At 39.2% G+C, this 18,629-nt stretch overlaps 1 protein-coding gene across 6 annotated transcripts in view; it reads right to left on the bottom strand.

Moving 5' to 3' along the window:
- Positions 1-8,050: 8,050 nt before the first annotated feature.
- The window catches only part of spata20 (spermatogenesis associated 20), a 42,966-nt gene continuing 32,387 nt past the window's right edge, over positions 8,051-18,629 (bottom strand). For all 6 annotated transcript variants that reach the window (XM_026316241.1, XM_026316243.1, XM_026316244.1 and 3 more), the window contains one exon: positions 8,051-9,208. In XM_026316241.1, coding sequence (XP_026172026.1) covers positions 9,014-9,208 — 195 coding nt within the window. In that variant the 3' untranslated portion in view covers positions 8,051-9,013. The remainder of the gene's footprint in view (positions 9,209-18,629) is intronic.

Genomic DNA, 18,629 nt, shown 5'->3' with positions numbered 1-18,629 from the left:
GAGACGAAACCTCACGGTGTTGACATCTGACGGTGCTGACAAAAGTTTTTCTCCCCCATGTGAAAAATATCCTGTATGCTGCAGCTATTTAGTTTTTCCTTAGCTGCAAGATGTCTAAATAAACTCACTAAAATGCCTCAATTCAATCTGCAGTTTTAACTAAATTATCATAATTGAGGAGACGGTGTTGACACATTAAAGCTGTGACAAAAAAATAAAAATAAAAAAGCACATGAAGTACCGCTGCATTCATCACAGAGTGGAGAAAGCGTCCTCATAGATATAACTGACAACACTATTTCCTGACTTAGTTAGGATTATAAAAAACATCTGACAGTACTGACAGAAAGTGAGGACACATCTTATCTTATTTTTACAGAAAATATTGTTTGAAGTTTACTTTGTATATTGATTGATGCATTTATAACCATTATGTAATATATTATGTATGTAAATCTTTATACATTTCTTGATTTTATCATAAAAATCACTTTTTTATTTAAGACATGTTTTGTCCCAACTCTCAAGAATAAATGAACTATTTACATGGCTAAAAGTCATTTAGTGAGGTTTTAAAATGAAATTAAGATCATCTTAGTCTATAACTTTACCATTAGTTATAATTATTTTTCTAGCAGCTAGCATCTTTTAATATGTATCTAAAACTAACTGCATTGATGGGGATGTGTTGTTTAAGTCACTGTAACACAATAAGAGAATAAACTATGGTCCAGGAGGCCCAGTCAGGTGAACAGATTCATGTTTTTAGAGGTTTTTCCAAATGTCAGTACGTCGTGTAAACGGTAAACACAGGATTTTCCAATTCTAGAAACTCACCACAGTTCTAAACACTTTCTCATTATAACAAAAGTAAAATGTGTGCTTGTAGGAAATTTATCAGCCAATGCAGCAGCTTGTGGTGCAACAGCAGTTGGACCTAATTTGGAAAAAAAAAATGACTGTAACTTTTAGTTACACAGGACTGCTGTTTACTTATTTCCGGTAGTCAGGCAGCAGCTATAAGCTCACTTTCAGGCTAAGCTACTTTTCTGCTGGCTGCAGCTGATATGATATTGATATTCATCTACTCATCTAACTTTTAGCAAGACGGCGAATGAACCTATATAGCACAATTTTAAATGATCATTTTTACTGTCCATCTTCCCATCTCTCTAATATTTCATCCTTATCTCATCTTCTTGTGGCAGCAACTCACTTCTATAAAAAAAAAGGTGTCTTGAGACACCTTGGGCTAATTTATTGACTGGTGTAGTGGCTCTGAAATGGTTTTTCTTACTCTCATAAGAGAAAAGGATCTCTGTTCACATTGTTTAATAATATCTCTACTAGAGCAGTAGCTTACATCCAATGGGCAGCTTTTTGGTGAAGTGTAGCAGATGGAATAAAGCAATTCAACAAAAGAGGGGTCATAAAATTCACATAAAGTGACTGAACATTACCCATAAAACAAGTTACTGAAGCCTCCACCTCAGAAAGAAGATATCAAGTATTCTCCACACCATAAAGTCTTAGCAATCCACCTATATTGTGTATCTCTAGAATACTAATATCAAATTTTTATCCACGCAATATTAGGACACATAGTCATTGTATAGGGGGAAATAAGAGTACTTTGATTTACCATGTTTTGTACTTTAATATACTTTGATAAGTATTTTTATCGGGTTTCCTGAAGGTATTACTAAATGTTATGTTAGTGTTCTAGGGTTAGATGGATGGATGGATGGATGGATGGATAGATGGATAGATGGATAGATAGATGGATAGATATATAGAATTACTTCTCTCCCTGGAGTCACCTGCACAGCGCCAAGAGAGGGGACATAAACTGAATTGCTAATAAGCAGCTATAGGGAGCTGTCCCATTCAATATAACTTCATGAGGGAAGCAAGACAAAACACACATACACACACACTCTCATTCACTCACTCACTGGCACATGTAAACCACTAATCATTTTGGAAAAATTTTCTTAACCTTAAAAAAAATTTTTAAAAAGTTTTTTAAAAAAAAAATCTATATTCGACCACGTGTTATTGATGTATGTTGCTTCATAACAAAATAAACAAAAATCTTTGTTAAGCGAAGACTAATTAAATTTAATTCAACTAAATTTGGGGAATTTTTTTCAGTGCTTCAGTGACAGGCAGTGCTTTGATGACAATGTTCACCAGCCTCCTTGCCTGCATTAACATGCTAATATTACCCAATTAGCATCACAACACAAGGCAGAGGTTCGTGCAGTAGTTTAAGTTGATAGACAAAGAGAAGTTTTGACCAAATGATGTGCTCGTAGAAATGTCAAAGTATTATCAAATTTATAAAACTCACCCTTAAGGCCACATGAATTTGTGTACGTCATTTGCTGTGAGATTTCACTTTAAACCACAAGCATGTACCTCATGATGCCCTGGTATCTGCTAACTCTGAACTTTCCTGCAGCTTTTCCTTGTCATCATCTGAATCACCTGTCTCCCACACCTGTTTCTCATATCCTCATTATTCCTGCAGCATTCAAGTCTGTTACCCTGCCTGCTCTGTTTGTTGTTTCCTTTGGCCCAGCTTGTTCTTTTGCACTTTCTGTCTGTTGCCATGCCCTAGCACTGCTAGTTGCAAACCTAAACCTGCCACTTGGAATCTTAATTTGCCTCTTCCCTCCAACTTTGTGTCCGCCACGTAGGACTACCAGTAAACTTAAAATCGTCTTTGAGTCTTCATTCAGTTACTTCTGACACATGGAAGTGTCAGGGGTAATTTTCTGAGATCACTAAAATCATTTAAATTCATCCACTGGACCATGAACATGTATAGAAAAATTTGAGTGAGTCTATCTAGTAAAAATGTTTTGCTGCTGAACAAAACAGACAAACTCACCAGTCAATAGCATTCATTTTCTGAGGACAATGAAATAATTAATCAGAATTGATCCATCAACATCTGCTGAGCCTGTGGTGTGCCAACATTGGCATTCCATGATTCAGTTTTGCAGATGTGGACAAATATATACTGTAGAATTAAGCAATAGATCAACATTTTTTTAATGTGTCCAACATCAAAATAGTCATTTAATGCGTGTTTCACAGAATCACTACTACTACAGTAATTTCAGATAACCAAAAATAAGGAGGTAAACACAGACACTAAAATCCAAAGAGCCAGTGTTCATCTCAATTGTGACAATAACTCCTATCCCTCTCCACCTCCACCCTAGCTGTCAGTTGGCTCGACAACCTCTGGCTGGATGCACCCCGCTGCTCATGACTGCTTTTGACATGCTGCAGCATCTGATATAGTCTCAGCTATAATCCAACATTGCTGCTATCCAATTCTGTCTGTACATACACAGACACAAGACAGAGATATTAAGACACTGACAAACAAGGTGAAAGACATACAGTAAAAACAAACCAACAGTTTTAGTGCCATGTACTGTGCAATTCTTTAAAGTTTGTGACACTGTTTCTATCTTCCTATCCATCCTACTGATACCAGAAAAAAGTGTTGATGGATGTGGACAGACAGATCTTTCTTCACCACCATTACGACCTCCTACAACAGTAGCATCTAATCAATCATTCCCACAGTCACATGAGGCATTATGAGAAACCACACTTCATATGAAGTGACAGAAAAAACTGGTTTGGCACTAAGGAAATGACAAAAAGTTCAAAAGCTGTATGTCTAGGATATAGCCTTTATATCCAGGACATAATGGGACTGGGTCAGCCAAACTAGGTGATTATGGGCCTTTAAAACCATACTATCAATACTTTTATGTGTATTGTAAAAAAGGACACCTGCAACCACAAAGCCACAGAGAATTATTACCCTACCCCAGAGTTCTCCTCTGCCCTATGAGCATATTAACATCTTTCAACCATTTTTGTTTTACAGTCTACAACACTGAATACAACTAGCTGGAGTCTTTAAAAGCTTTATATCCTTCACTTTTCAAATTTAGTTGAATGCAAATACAGTATGTCAATGCTATGTTTTAGCTTCAAATAGCCAAAGACATCAGTTAATTTCTTTCATGCATTGGGTGAGACAGCACTAAACTGAACCCATCACATAGCACTGCAGCTTGTGGTTTTTCACTGCATGATGTGCAAATATCTGTGTGGCCAAGAGGAGTTAACTTTCAAACAAGAGAGAAGACAGAAGAAGAAACACATTGTAATTTTTCTGACAAACTGTAATTTGCAGTCTGTCATTGCAATTTGACATTCTATCAAAGATGACCAACACTGATTAGCGCTGGGTTTGGATGATATTGTGTGGTCTAATTCAGGTGCTCTCTGTCACCTGGATCAAATCTATTGTACATCTGAGCATCTGGATGAATTCGTAGGACTCTTCTGTTCCTCTTCTCTGTAATGTCTCTGTATAATCACAAAGCCACCAGCCTGGGTTGATGAGCAGAAGTATTGATTTTCCTCCAAGAGTTTCTTGGGCTTATCAGACAGGCACTGATGGTGGGATACCTATTCTTTACTCACACACGACTCCACACACACACACACGCACACACACACACACACACACACACACACACACACACACACACACACACACACACACACACAAACACAGACAACTGCAGTTATTACATTCCTGACAAATGTTAACAGTTTTTTCTACCCAAAAAACACATATGGTACCATTTTCTTGTTCCCTGTCAAGGAAGAGCTTTTCACTGAAAATAATATTCCTATCTAAATGTTTTGCAAAAAATGGTGACAATGCATAAAATGTTCTGTAATAAGAATTAGAAATAAGAAATAAGAAATTGCAAAACATATTAATTTGCCATGACAGAAGATGAGAACAACCCATGTCTCCCCACCCAACATCCTCTGACTCCGAATGTTCTTTTCTCTAGTTAGTATGTTGCTGTTCTCAGCCCCCTGTGGCCTCATTATCACACAGAGAGAAACATAGCAGCCATATCTGATGGCAAGCACAATAGCACACACACAACCTTAGCCTTGTTTTATGCACTTGCTGTCATCCAAAACATGAACAGTTGCTTACGCACACACACGCACACACACACAGGCATGACTTAATTTGCCCACTCCAATCATGAAAAAAAAAAAAACTTAATATGACTGCTGTTGTTTTTGGGTTGACAGTGTCACTGTGAATAGGCACATCTGGGTTTTTCCCAACAAGAAACCATGGATGACCAAGTGAGGTCTCTTCACTCCTTAAATCTAGCAACATCACCCTCAGGTCAGGTGAATGGGCTCAGTATAGTATCACCCAAGCTGTCCGGAGGAGAGGCATAAAAGCAGCCAAGGAAGCCTGCAAGAGGAAGATTGAGGGTCACCTGACAGATAACGACCCCCAGTTATAAAGGTAATGCCAACAGCAGCACCAAAGCTGATACCTTTGGCAGAGAAGCTGAACCACTTCTTAGCCTGCTTCGAGGTGGATCAGCTTGCAGGACCCTCACTGCCCCCACCAACCTCCAACACCACCTTCAACATTATCTTACAGGAACACAGCTCATACCTCGAATTCCATTATAAAATTTGCGGTCGGCCTCATCATAAAGGAGGACGAGACAGCATATAGAGGTGACATCTGTTGACTTTCAGAATGGTGCTCATTAAACAACCTCACACTGAACAACTGAAGACAAAAGAGCTGATACTGGACTTTAGAAAGAAACGGAACACTAAACCTGCCCATCTCCACATAAATAGGGAATGCATGGAAAGATTGCACACTTTCAAATTCTTGGGCACTCTTATATCTTATGGCCTCTCCTGGATGGCAGACACTGCTGCAATCACTAAAAAGGCTCACCAGAGGTTATACTTCTTGAGACTACTGAGGAAAAACAACTGAAAAGGCTGCTAGCAGCCTTCTACCATGCAGCCATCGAGAGCATTCTGCATATACATAAACGGCATCACAGTGTGGTTTGCTGGGCGCTTTGTTGCCGATAAAAAGGCCCTACAAAAGATTATTAAATCAACACAGACAGTCCCTGGGTGCCCTTTGACCTCCCTAGAGGACATTGCCCGCTCCAAACTTTAAATAATGTGCACTAGATAATATCTCATCTTAACTATCCACATCATGACTTTCTATTTACACACACAAACATGCAGTATGTAGAAATGATCTATGATTTTATCCAGGTGTATGAAGTGCGGAGAATAATAGAGCAGAGCTTGTGACCCACAGCACCACCTAATCTGTCAAACAAAATCTGTTACAATTGTGAATAAAACTGGCACAGTGGCATTTATTAGTGAGAGCTGTGATTACAGTAGCAACAGGATGAACGCAGAGGTATACAGCTTTTCAGGGTGAAGAGGTAGAATGTGTGACTGGCCGAGTCCTTTATCTGATCTCAGTCCAACTGAGCTGCAGTCCACTCGCTAAGACCAGATTAAAAGCAGAGAGGCCACAACAAGCAAAAGGTTCTGCAGTGAAGCCTGAGAGAGAATCACCAGGGTTGGTACACAGATCCTGCTGATGTGTGCGTGGGTTGAACGCTTCAGACAGTCCATGACCACAAAGGCTTTTCCACAAAATATTAATTATCATGACATCTTTGTCCAATTACTTTTGAACCACTCATATATATATATATATATATATATATATATATATATATATACTACAGTTTTTTCTGTGTTGATGTAAACCTGATATCAGAAATAAAAGCTGAAACTTGGCACTGTAATGTAGTTTCCTTTTTTATATCAAGCTAAATGTGATGAAGCACAGTTTGAAGAACACTAAATGTATGGCAACCTGCCATTCCACCTCTGTATTCTTCTTTGATCTACAGGACTTGTTATTGTCTTGTATGATTTCATTGCTTTTAACTATGCCTTCTATTTGTATGGATCAATAAACAAAGTTATCATCAATATCGCTGATCTGTTGCATAGATCACTGCTCCATAATTAGTGGGCCAACAGTTAGCCAGGGTCAACCACTAATCTCAGTAATAATTAAAATATAAATTGTGCAGCTCATCAAAACAATCAGTGCGAGACAATAATCAGGAGTGGAATTCAAGGGGCAGGGGGATAAACAGTGCATCTATGCATGTCTGTGTGTGTGAAGAGAAAGGATTAATAAATGAAAGGTCAGAGGTTCCAACATGTTGACAGAGCTATAGCAGAGGTATTTAGATGGAGACCTATGAACATGTCTGTAACCAAAGATAGAAAGGTCCCAATTTGGTAGTAGATGATAGAGAAAGACACTGAGGGAGGAAAGGGGAGATTAAAGTGTGGAGGCATTTGGTGGAAATACATGAGGGGCCCCAAAGTGACAAAAGGCATGACTGTTCCCAATCTGACAGGTTAAGAAAAGTGAGGCTGGGACACAATAATCCCTCTCCCTGTTTCTCTCCATCCCTCTCGCTGTGCCTCATATTCCTCCTCCTCACCCTGTTTTCTTCTCTTGGCAATTTCTTCTTCTTCCACAGAAGCAGCTGTCTGCCAAAATGACTTCCCTCAGTCTTCAGGCGACAAGTCCCTTGCCAGATCTAAAAGGGAGAGGAGAGGAGGGACGGGTTGGCAGACTAAAGTGGAGAAGTACAGAGAAAGATAAGCAAAAGTAAACAAGTGCAAAAGGTATGAGGTATGTTGGCGGATGACGAGGTTAGGCATATAATGCTGTCATCGTGTCATGATGGAAACATCCCATTTGCTGGTTTTGCTTCCCGTCTTTTCTTCTCCCACACTTCCAAAGCCCAGAGCAGGACACTGAGATGAATCTCCTCACCTCAACATCAACAGTACATCTGTCTCTCCCTCTCATGCACACACACATTCATACACCCTCTCTCATTTGCCCCTTCTCACTACAACACAGTCACACAGAGTTTACATTACCTTCAGCCTGCTGGGGGGAGAAACAAGGAAAAGAATGCACAACAGTGTCTCTTTGTAGGAAGGGAATTTATAGTACAAAAGCAAAGAATGCCAGGATGCTGCGACCCATTCACTGTTTTCCTAACTTAGATTGAGAGAAAGAACTCGTTATAAACAAGGCACAACTGATTCTGTCATTTATTCAAGGATTTCTGAAGTTTCCAAGCTAAAAGACATCTGAAAACTATATCTTAGATACAGCTTCTTCTGCAACATTATTTGAGAAATCTCACCAAAATAATAAAACATGCAGAAAGAATAAGAATTGGGAACAAAAAAGCAGCATTTATTTCTAAAATGAAATAGACACTGCTGATAGCACAAGCGAATAATTATTCAGGGTTGTGCGTATACATGCTGTTTATTGTCGTTGTCTAAATCTTAAGATAAAAGTCACAGCACCTGAGTCTGTGCAGCAGTAGAGAACAATCCTGTCACATTCAACCGGAGATAACAGACAAGCACGGATGATAGCAGATGGTAAACTAAGGCTTCTTCGAGATCGGATTGTTCATTCTGGCCTTACAAATAACGGAATCAAAATGCACACACAGTGCACTTTTAAATTGTATGTACCTGCAAACCAACCTTCAAACACACGCACCAACGGAGGCCTGAAGGCCTCCACTGTCAGTTTCACGTGACCTGGACATGGGCGCAGGAACATAGGACATAGGAGAGTACAGCAGGGTAGATCAGGTCACCTGCAAAAAACTGTCGATTCAGTTCATCTGGTGTTGGGATATGGTCTGTTAAGATTGTGTGTCCTCAGCTAACAGTTAAGCTAGGACATTTTATACAAGTGCTACGTATTTTCAGTAAGCTGCCATGGCTGCTATCTGAATTTTTCTAAGGTATTAATTCACTTGTCTCGCTAATAAAGGATAGGCTGGAGTTACCAAACTGGCCGCAGTAGCCTCTTAATAATTATCCTTACAAATGTAGCAAAGCAACTTTTTAAGTATTAGCATACTTTTACGGCAAAGCCAGACAGGCCAAACAGAGCAAGAATACATTTGGCTAGAGTAGCAGGTTGGAGGGGTGCAGATTACAACCCTCTTGTTAAATGTCAGTTCTTCACTCGTCATTCAGTCTGTGTCCCCATGCTCCCGTCCAACAGAATTTTACGTAGTTCCTGGGGGTCAGTGACAGGAAGAGAGCAGGTAAAATATTGGCAGACATAGGCTGCGGCAACACCACCATGCTGGGACATGGAGGAGAGGACAGGTAGACGCTGGCATAGGAAGCTGTCTGTCTCGCCATCAACGAGCATCAAAACCTGCAAAAGACAGAGGGAGGAAAACAGAAATACAAGGGGGTCAGTCCAATATGTCAAACATTAACATCCTTTCTTTTTACATCTACAATATGGAATTCTTTGTGTGTTTAGCCATCAGTGTTTTTAGTTAACAAGCCATGTTGTCATGCAAGAATCAAACTAAGTAAATTAATTGTATCACCTGATTGGTGGTGAAGTGAAAAACAGCATTAGTTTTTAAGCTCAATATGACAAATCCACTTTTTTTTTATTAGTTTACTTTCTACAACTGTTAGTGTGTGGCTTGAGTCATTTTAATGGATTTGTATTTGTGTACAAAAATTCAATAAGTAAAATGGAGAGGCATTACGGTTATGCTTTATTGGTAATAAGCCAAATTGATCTGTGACTACCCTGGAAATGGTTAAGAGATTGGATTGTCAGTCTTAGATTTTCTTTGTGTGGGAACAGTCCACTCACCAAGGACGAATGTTAATGCTAAAGAGAGGTCCGTCAATATACTCACAGCTCCAAATATCTTTGTAAGTGAAGCATCACAGTAAGGGAAAAGCCCATTTTAACAGTGAACACATTCTTTTTTCATAACACCATAAAACTTCTCATATACATACACAATGAGTAAAACTCAAAATAAACCTCATTCTGTCATGGGTCTGGGTGCCGTGATCTCATGCTCACAACAGAAAAGACAATGGCGTGTGTGGATGGATACGTGGTTCAAGAAAAATTGACAGAAAGAGAGTGTCTTTACATCTGTTTGTCTTGGTGTTTGTTCTGGGCAAAATCAGGATCAGGGCATAATTAAAGATATCCCCTTGCCTATCCATAGGGCAGCTTCCTGTCAAACACATATCATTTCCTCTTTGTCACCTCTGGTTCACAACAGAGCAAAAAATGACAACATACAAAGAGCACAGACAAAAATGATAAAAGAAGGAATTGGAGGAAGACAGAATCAGGAGAGGGGTCTGGTGATATATCTCTTTCCAGGTGAAACCCTGCCAGAGAAGACTGACATGTATGTCAGTGTACTAGACTCAACTTAACTTTTTAAGAATCAGTCACTGATTGACCGGAAAATGGCATTTTTAATGGCATGTAAATAAGCTGAACTTACCAAGGCTGACCATGTGATTTGGTCAAAGACCAAGAACAAATGAGTAAATGTTTATTTCTTAAAATAAGGTCAATGAGTGAGTGCAATGAAGTTATTCCCCATTTCAATTTCAGAGTGACTAATCAATATTTTTGTGGGCTCATGTGATACGTTGATGTTTAGATGGTCCATCCAGTAAAACCACACCAAACCAATTCATACCAGGCCACATATCAGCCAGCATTCCACACATGCCACCAATGTTTTCATCCTCTCCATCCTGTCTCAATGAGCATCATTTCTGCATTCAACGGCCGTCTCAATGCACCCACTCAGCCATTTAGACACTCACTTGTGCCAGTAGCCTGCAAGTAATCTGCACTTCTAACGCCAAAAACCTTTCAATGCCCGTCTCTTTCCAGTGAAGATGGTCTTGGCAGTGGTAAGGTATTTCTCATTCTATTACTAAATGTGATCCCTGATAAATAAAATTTCTCCTTAGAGAATGATGAAGTGATGCTGTTTCTATCATGTCTTATTCTCTACAGTGATGCTAGCAAAACTATGTGACACAGCTCAGAGCATAAATGACTTTATTACTAAAAGAAAACAAACTTTGGTCTCACACAGTGCTGTATGGGGGTGCCTGTAAACAGTTTTTTAAGGTTTAAGAGACACACACACACACACACACACACACATACACACACACACAAACACAGGGGAAGACTGATAGGGAGTGTGATGTAACATGGTCATGATGGTGTGACCGTTGCCATAGAAACACAAGGAGGATGTCCCTGCTAAGCCAAACCTTTTCCTCTACTGTCTAGATATTTCCTCTTGCTTGTCAGCTTCATGCAGTCTCTTCCTGGGCCCACTCCACATCCAGACTCCCGCCCTCAACTTAAAGGTCACACTGTAGTGTGTCTGTCACAACAACACTATCAGCACCCAGCCCTGTGGACTGGACTGGACAAGTACTGTATATTTGTGTGTGTGTGTGTGTGTGTGTGTGTGTGTGTGTGTGTGTGTGTGTGTGTGCATGTGTTAAAATGCTGTGAATATGATGAAGTGAATACAAAATGTGCAGTCTTGCATTCTGTGTAATGCAAAATATGCGTGTATGTGGGTGAAGAAGTAGACAGTTGGCTACACATAAGTCTCTAACTCCCACAAGGTTAATCCCTTCATACACTGGGCAGCCCTAAAACAAACACACATAGACACACACAATTCCCACCCGTTAAATGTCCCTACACTGACAGCTCCCTCCCACTCTTCCTCTCTCACTCTGCCAAGCCAGCCGAGCCTAGACACTTTGAAAGAACACAGTGTACAGCAAAACACACACACACGCGCGCACACACACACACACACATCTCCACAAACCAATTTGTTTTCCTTCACCTTGCTCCCTAACTTAACAGTCCAACCTTAGCCAGAGACCTTTAACCACAGAAAGACCGTGAATACACCAAACACACGCTAGTGAGAGCCACTGACATACCTGAAGAAGAGTGATGAAGGCACTGTGAATTGTTCCATGTGCAGCACTTCCTGCATTGCTCTCAATTATGGTTTTGTTTCTCTCTCTCTCTTTTTCTCTCACCCTCTCTCTCTCTCACACACACACACACACATATATATACAGTTAAATGGTCAGAAGAGTATTGCATCAGGGCCACATTTGCTGCAAACATCATCAGTAAGCCATTGAGACCAATTTAAGAGGAACACGGAAGGATGAAAATGTACAGATTTAAGGAACATCTAGATTTTATCAGAAATCAGATAATTGCCACACTGCACACACATCTGACCAGGCATTATGTATTATTAGTTTGTTCTGGGTCTTATAAATAAAGGTCATGATGGTCAAGGTACAATATAAACCAAAAACTACGCTCAATATCTCTTTGCTTTGTGTTTTGGATTATTGATTGGACAAAACAAAACTTCTGATATAGTTAGTTATAGTTATAGACTAAATGACTAATCAATTTATTGAGAAAATATTTAGGAGATCATCCAATAATAAAAATAATCCCTAGTTGCTGCTTTGATATATATTATATATATATATATATATATATATAAACAATTTCAACCTGAAAACCATGTTCACCTAACAAAAGCTACAAAATACACATGCTCACTTGTGTGTTTTCTAGTCAGAGTTAAAATTAGTAGGTGAACCTGTTCTGGCGGTATGCTCTGTCCTTTGTCACTCTGGGCATCGGTTTTCAGCTGCTGACAGTCTCTACAGGACCCTCTCCACTAAATCACTGTTGTCTGCAGAGAGATGTGAGGACGCCTTGGTGTCTGAGCACAATTTACTGCCTCTCTCTTCAGTCAGACCCTGACACCTATGACATACTTCATCAGCTTATGATGCATTTCAGATGAAAGGGAATTTGGTGAAGTCGTAACAGTCATATCCATTTAAAAATGTTAAGGACATTAAATCTGACATGAATGTTACGAGAACAAACTCAAGTGTCCAGAAATATGATGAAAGGGAAATATGTGAGTGTCATGTCTTCAGATACTACACTGGTGCTTAAATATAACAATAAAAGATTTTGTCTTTAGGTATTTTTGTTAATATATCTTTTGATTCATGACCGGAATACTTCAGGACATCATTGCCCCAACCACCATGCCAATGACTGAGCCCTGGTTACTGTTCAGCTGTAATATCCTGGAGTTTGAGCTATGGGACACTCTGCATCATTTACCTCCCAGTACTAAACCCAGTAGAAAAAAAAAAAAAAAAACATCTAAAATTACACATAAAATTAAGAATCATTTCTCACTCATGTTTTTAGATCTGTAAACATTTTACAAATCAATATTACAACACATCACAGTTTCTCGAACTGGTGCTATTGAAGCCTGAATTACAGAAAGTGTGACACACATTTCTCAAACAATCATTTAAAATGTTTGAAGCTATTGAATGGAATCTTGTACCATGTGTGGTACAATGCTATTCATGCATTAATGCACTATGGTCACAAAGTGGTCTCTTGCTTCATAGCTAGTGCTATAATGGTAAACCGACGGCTTTGTTATAGCTCTACAAGACAAAACCAAACACAATGTAGTTTATTGACCTATTCCTTTAAGACCTGAGTCTTGCTAGTTTTGTGGTTGTCAGTATTAAAAAAAAAGTCAATGATACCGCAAGTTACATGAAACCACTGGGGTAGGAAATACGAAACACAGTACTGCACATTTGGCTTGACACAGGTCTTTAGAAAAATTAAGCACTGCGTTTGTTCTTGCTGTGGTTCTCTTAGATCCATTCAGAACCGAATAAACACCAGTTTGTAAAACCTGAAAGACTTTTAAGTCCTGAAGCTCTGAGGAAAAAGAAGTGGCAAACATCACTGTCGTGAGTTTTGGGATGCTCCAAGAAAGCTTCCTGGGAGAGAAAAAATAAGCTGCACGTGTCCCTCATGAACACAAAGAAGTTAAGTCTTGGAGAAATTTAAACCCAAATCAGTTTACTGGAGTTTAGCTGAACATTTTGCGCAAAGCTTCTTCACAACTAACTGCTATGTGGATTCCTTCAGAGGTCACAACACCCAACATTAGTGTCACCTTAGATGATACTATTGGCCAAGTTTAGTTTCATTTATTACATTTAGATACAGACTATACTTAAATTTAAAAACATCTGATGTACAAGTGTACAGTATTTCCATTTTATGCTACTTTATACTTTTACTCATCACTATTTCATTCAGCAATATTGCTTGATTTTAAGATTTGAGATTGAAGTTTATATTAACAGCCATGCATACTCACATAGTTGCTTTCAGTGCTGTGTCTATGCAAAACTGGAGCATTGCAAAGATATGCTAGAATTCATGTGTTGCCATTATGTATCAATAACAATGTTAAAGCTGTAAATTGCACTCCAATAAAACTAAATGGAAATCCCTGAAAATATCTTGCTAGTAATAAGATAATACCTTTAGCACCTCCATAATTTAAATCTCTGAACGAGGCCATGTTGCATAAATGGTTTTACTTTTGTTACTCAGTAGATGTTACATGTGCCATTCTTTCCCCACATAAATATATGATTACTTCCACCACTGCCAGTAAGAAACAAGAAAGTGCAGATGAGAAACATCAAAGACATTTGTTCACATTATGACTGATCAGTCACACTGGTTGTCATGGTGCTTTGAATACCAAATGACTCTAAATTTCTTTCTACCCTCCCCTCTCTATCCTGCTAATATTAAGTTTTATAAACAAGTAGAAAAACATACCAAAAGTGATCCTTCAGAATAAAATGTGTGTATTAATGACCAGGGGCTAGGATCAGTCTTTTAGGAGCGTTTAGCTCCTCAGCAGAATGTGACATTTCTAACAGTACCTTATGCCCAGTGCTCTTTTTGCAGACTCCATCCTGCTCTCTCCACTTCTCTCCCTCTGTATCCTGCTCTCTCCCCTTTCTGCTGTCAACCAAATTGCAAGCTTAACATATAATCACAGACTAAATATTCTATATAATAAGAGGTATAAATTGATCCAAATTGATTTATAATGTCATTCTAATTAAGTACTGGCATGCATTGGACAATGAAGTCAGATAATGTCATTTTGTTCTCTGAGACATTGTAATGCTTTGCTAATTAGCCATGTGGAGCGAAGTTACCATCAAGTTTTATGAAAACATAAAGCATTTACTAACATCAACTTTTCATCTTAGGCTATTTCTGATTGTAATCTTCACCATGGAATTCATTACTACCTACTTCTTCTTCTACTTTGCTTTAACATGTGTGACTGATGTGGACACTGTTAACAACCGATCAATTAGTCCAGACCAGGCTTACTTCAAATAACCCATTCAGTGGCTGTTTTTGTATACAACCAAAATGCAGTATTGATAAACACCCTGTCAAATCAGTTACAGTAACTTGCTTCTGCAACCTCATGCTACTTTGCTAATGCTATCACAGGACTACATCCAAACTCTGCTACCTCCAAACATGTGATAACAAACACAATGAAACATGTGTCCCAGTTTACAACTCAATCCACTCTACTAGTTCTACACTTATCTATCCTGACTCATTCACACATTTTGCATCTCCTCTAGAGCCATTCACTTGATTTTGCTGCACTGTCACCCATGTTTTTAAATGCCTGCTGTAAGCCAAGTCTTTCTATACCTATCTTGACAGAAAAAGGTGACTTGCCAACAAACCCATAACAACCAGTTTCCACTGGGTGGTCATTAACTTTGCAGCCACTGCCTCTGTAGCTGGTTCTATATCTAAATTCTATATCTAGCTAGGTTCTATATCTATATCTAAGATTTTTCCTCACAAATGCCATTTCTAGTGTCCACCAAGGGAAATTTGGCACTTCAACACTTGGTTATGTCTCCAGGTGTATCACTGTTGAGGCAGGCATGTTGTACATTCTCAGAGGATGTGCTGAAGTGAAGCTTCACTTGAACATAGGACATGACAAGTCCTCACCTACCTATCTATTCACATTTTGCAGAGACGGTAGCACATCATAGGTTGCACCTAGCATGAATCTGACCCTGCCAGCCTGAACACTGTCCTACACTTCTTTCCAACTTGTTTCTTCCTTTCTCGACTTTCCCATCTCATCCACCATCCGTACTGTGTAAGAGACTGTCTTTGCACATCTAACGACCCCTTCTTGTTCCCAATTACATACCAGCTTTTTCCTGTCAGCTCTTCATGCTTTACTCCAGGTAACCTGCAACATGCTTAGACCTAAGCCTCCATGCTGAAGCATTAACTGACTAACTAACAGTTAGTAGGAACAAACACCCTATTATATGAGCATAAATTACATGAAAATAAATTATGCACTGAAAGGCATGAATAGAGAGTCTTCATGTAGTTAAGAAACTGTTCTTCAGTAGACACTCATCCAGAATGCAGAAACTTAAAATGAGTCTTGGCATTGTCAGTGCACTAAATGCTCAGCACTGCCTTCCTTACCTTTGACTGCCAAACAGATTCTGGCTTAGTTTAGTATGTTTCCAACATTTTTGGCCACACAAATTGTTCAGGTATAAGCTGTTCTTCTTTTTAAGTGTTTACATAAAAATTATGGCCTTTCTGTCTCAGAAGTGTTCATTATGTTTAAAAGCTGTTGAACATCAGTAATTTCCCTGCCCTTTTATTAAATGGACAACATGTCAAAGGAGATGCAAATTGTAAAAATGGAAAAGTAATATTTAAAAAAAAATGAATAAGTTACTATGATATGTGGTTAATAATGTCTATTCAAAGTGAATGTTAAAGCAGGATGGTGCAAAAGGAAAGGAAATTTGAGAAAAGGGTAAAGTGGATATCTGAATGCATTACAGTCTGCCTGGAGAGCACTTTCCTGCAACAGAAACTATCCAAGACCTTTCCCACAGCTGTCAGTCAACCTGGGTTCTGCTCTCTGACTGGTTATTGGACTTAACAGGCCATTAGCAGAGAACAGGAGAATCAGTTCCTAGCGCACAATGGTACCTACACACACATGCAGCCTTTGATGAGCTAACAGAGTGACTGTGATGGAGGGCAGGAAGAAGTAGAAGAGTAACAAGAGAGGTAATTGAGGTGAGGGAGGAAGAAAGGTCACAGAGGAGGACTGTGAAAATGCCGAGCTCTAATCCCTCATTGTACTTGGTTGCTACAAGGCCTAGCCAACTTATGCCTAGGCTCTTTATCTCCACCTGTCTTATTCCGTCCTTCTCTCTGCTTGTACTCCCTGCTAACTCTTCCCACGTCTCTGAGGTCATATTATGGATTCCTATGCCTTTCTTTCCACGGTTGCTTTCAAAAGGGGCCCTTTCTACTTTTTAAGGCCATCTTCTTCTATCTTCTATCTCTCCTAAATTCCACTCTGTCCTGCACTCTTCCTCCTATCTAGGAAAAGGTGCAATGCAAAGGGGAAATGGAAGTACGAATAAATGGGAGACTACCTATACTAACCTCCTACAGGTTTGCTCCTGCTTAGATCTTGTTTTTTAAATCCTATAAGATCAGTATAATTCCTTTTGCTCTTTGTGCATTTTTCACTAAGATCTGCATCAGTCCTCCTTAACACTTGTCACAGTCACATTCACTTAGTCGTTACATAAATGCACCCCAGGGAGAGCCTGCAAAGTGAACTATTCTCTGGGACTCTAATAGTGTAACACAGACACAAAACCTCTTTGTTGTAAAGGCATGGTTGAGACAGATTAATAAGCAGCACTGACAAGAGGCATTTGGGCTAATAACAATGGGAAATCACAATAAGACCTATATTCCTTGTAAAACATAACACAAAAAAACACATAATCTGGATTGACATGAATTCATACATTGAAACATTGTTAACCCTACTGCCAAGCCTTTCTGCTTTATCAGAAAAACGATGAGAACACAGAAAAATCCGCCCTATTTTTAATGCTGGATGGTTTCCTTCTCGGGCAGCATGGTGGATGAGTGGTTAGCACTGTTGCCTCACAGCAAGAACCGGCGAACCGGATCGCAACCAGGCCTTTCTGTGTGGAGTTTGCATGTTCTCCCCGTGCTTGCGTGGGTTTTCTCCAGGTACTCCGGTCTCCTCCCACAGTCCAAAAACATGTATGTCAGGTTGATTGGTGACTCTAAATTGTCCATAGGAGTGAGTGTGAGTGTGTGAGGTTGTTTGTCTCTATGTGGCCCTGTGATGGACTGGTGACCTGTCCAGGGTGTACCCCTGCCTTTCACCCAAAGAGAGCTGGGAATGGTGGGGGGGGGGTCACTTTTTTATATTGAAAATAAGTCATTTTGTGTGTTTTTCGCCCCAAATCCATGACATCACTTATGAAATTGGTTGGAAATTTAAAGGATTAAAATCCTTTTTTTACATTTAGTAATTTTGATCAGGACTGAAGTTGATTAACAAATTTATGCAAAAAAAAAAGTTGAAAAAAATATCTATATGATATATTTTTACATTTTATTTTAGTCCACTAAAATAAACACTAAAATAAACTGCCAGGGGCCGCTAGCCTCAGCTACTGAGGTTGCATCAGGAAGGGAATGCTTCAAACAAAAAACTGCCAAATCGATCATGCGGACAAATTGATCCACTGTGGTGACCCCGAATGGGAGAAGACGACTGAAGAAAAAAAAAAAAAAAAAAAAAAAAAAAAACGTACAAATTCAGATAATCTGATGCTACATAGTATTTACATAGGCTACATAGGCTCAACGATCAAGGCATACCCACATCTCAATTTCGTACTCCTCAGAACTGACAGTGTGCCTTCAAAATCTAAGATTATGAGCC

The sequence above is a fragment of the Mastacembelus armatus genome, chromosome 19 (assembly GCF_900324485.2).
Source record: "Mastacembelus armatus chromosome 19, fMasArm1.2, whole genome shotgun sequence".
Taxonomy (NCBI): domain Eukaryota; kingdom Metazoa; phylum Chordata; class Actinopteri; order Synbranchiformes; family Mastacembelidae; genus Mastacembelus; species Mastacembelus armatus.
Note: the sequence above shows the minus strand (reverse complement) of the source record. Positions and strands in the feature narration are given on the sequence as shown.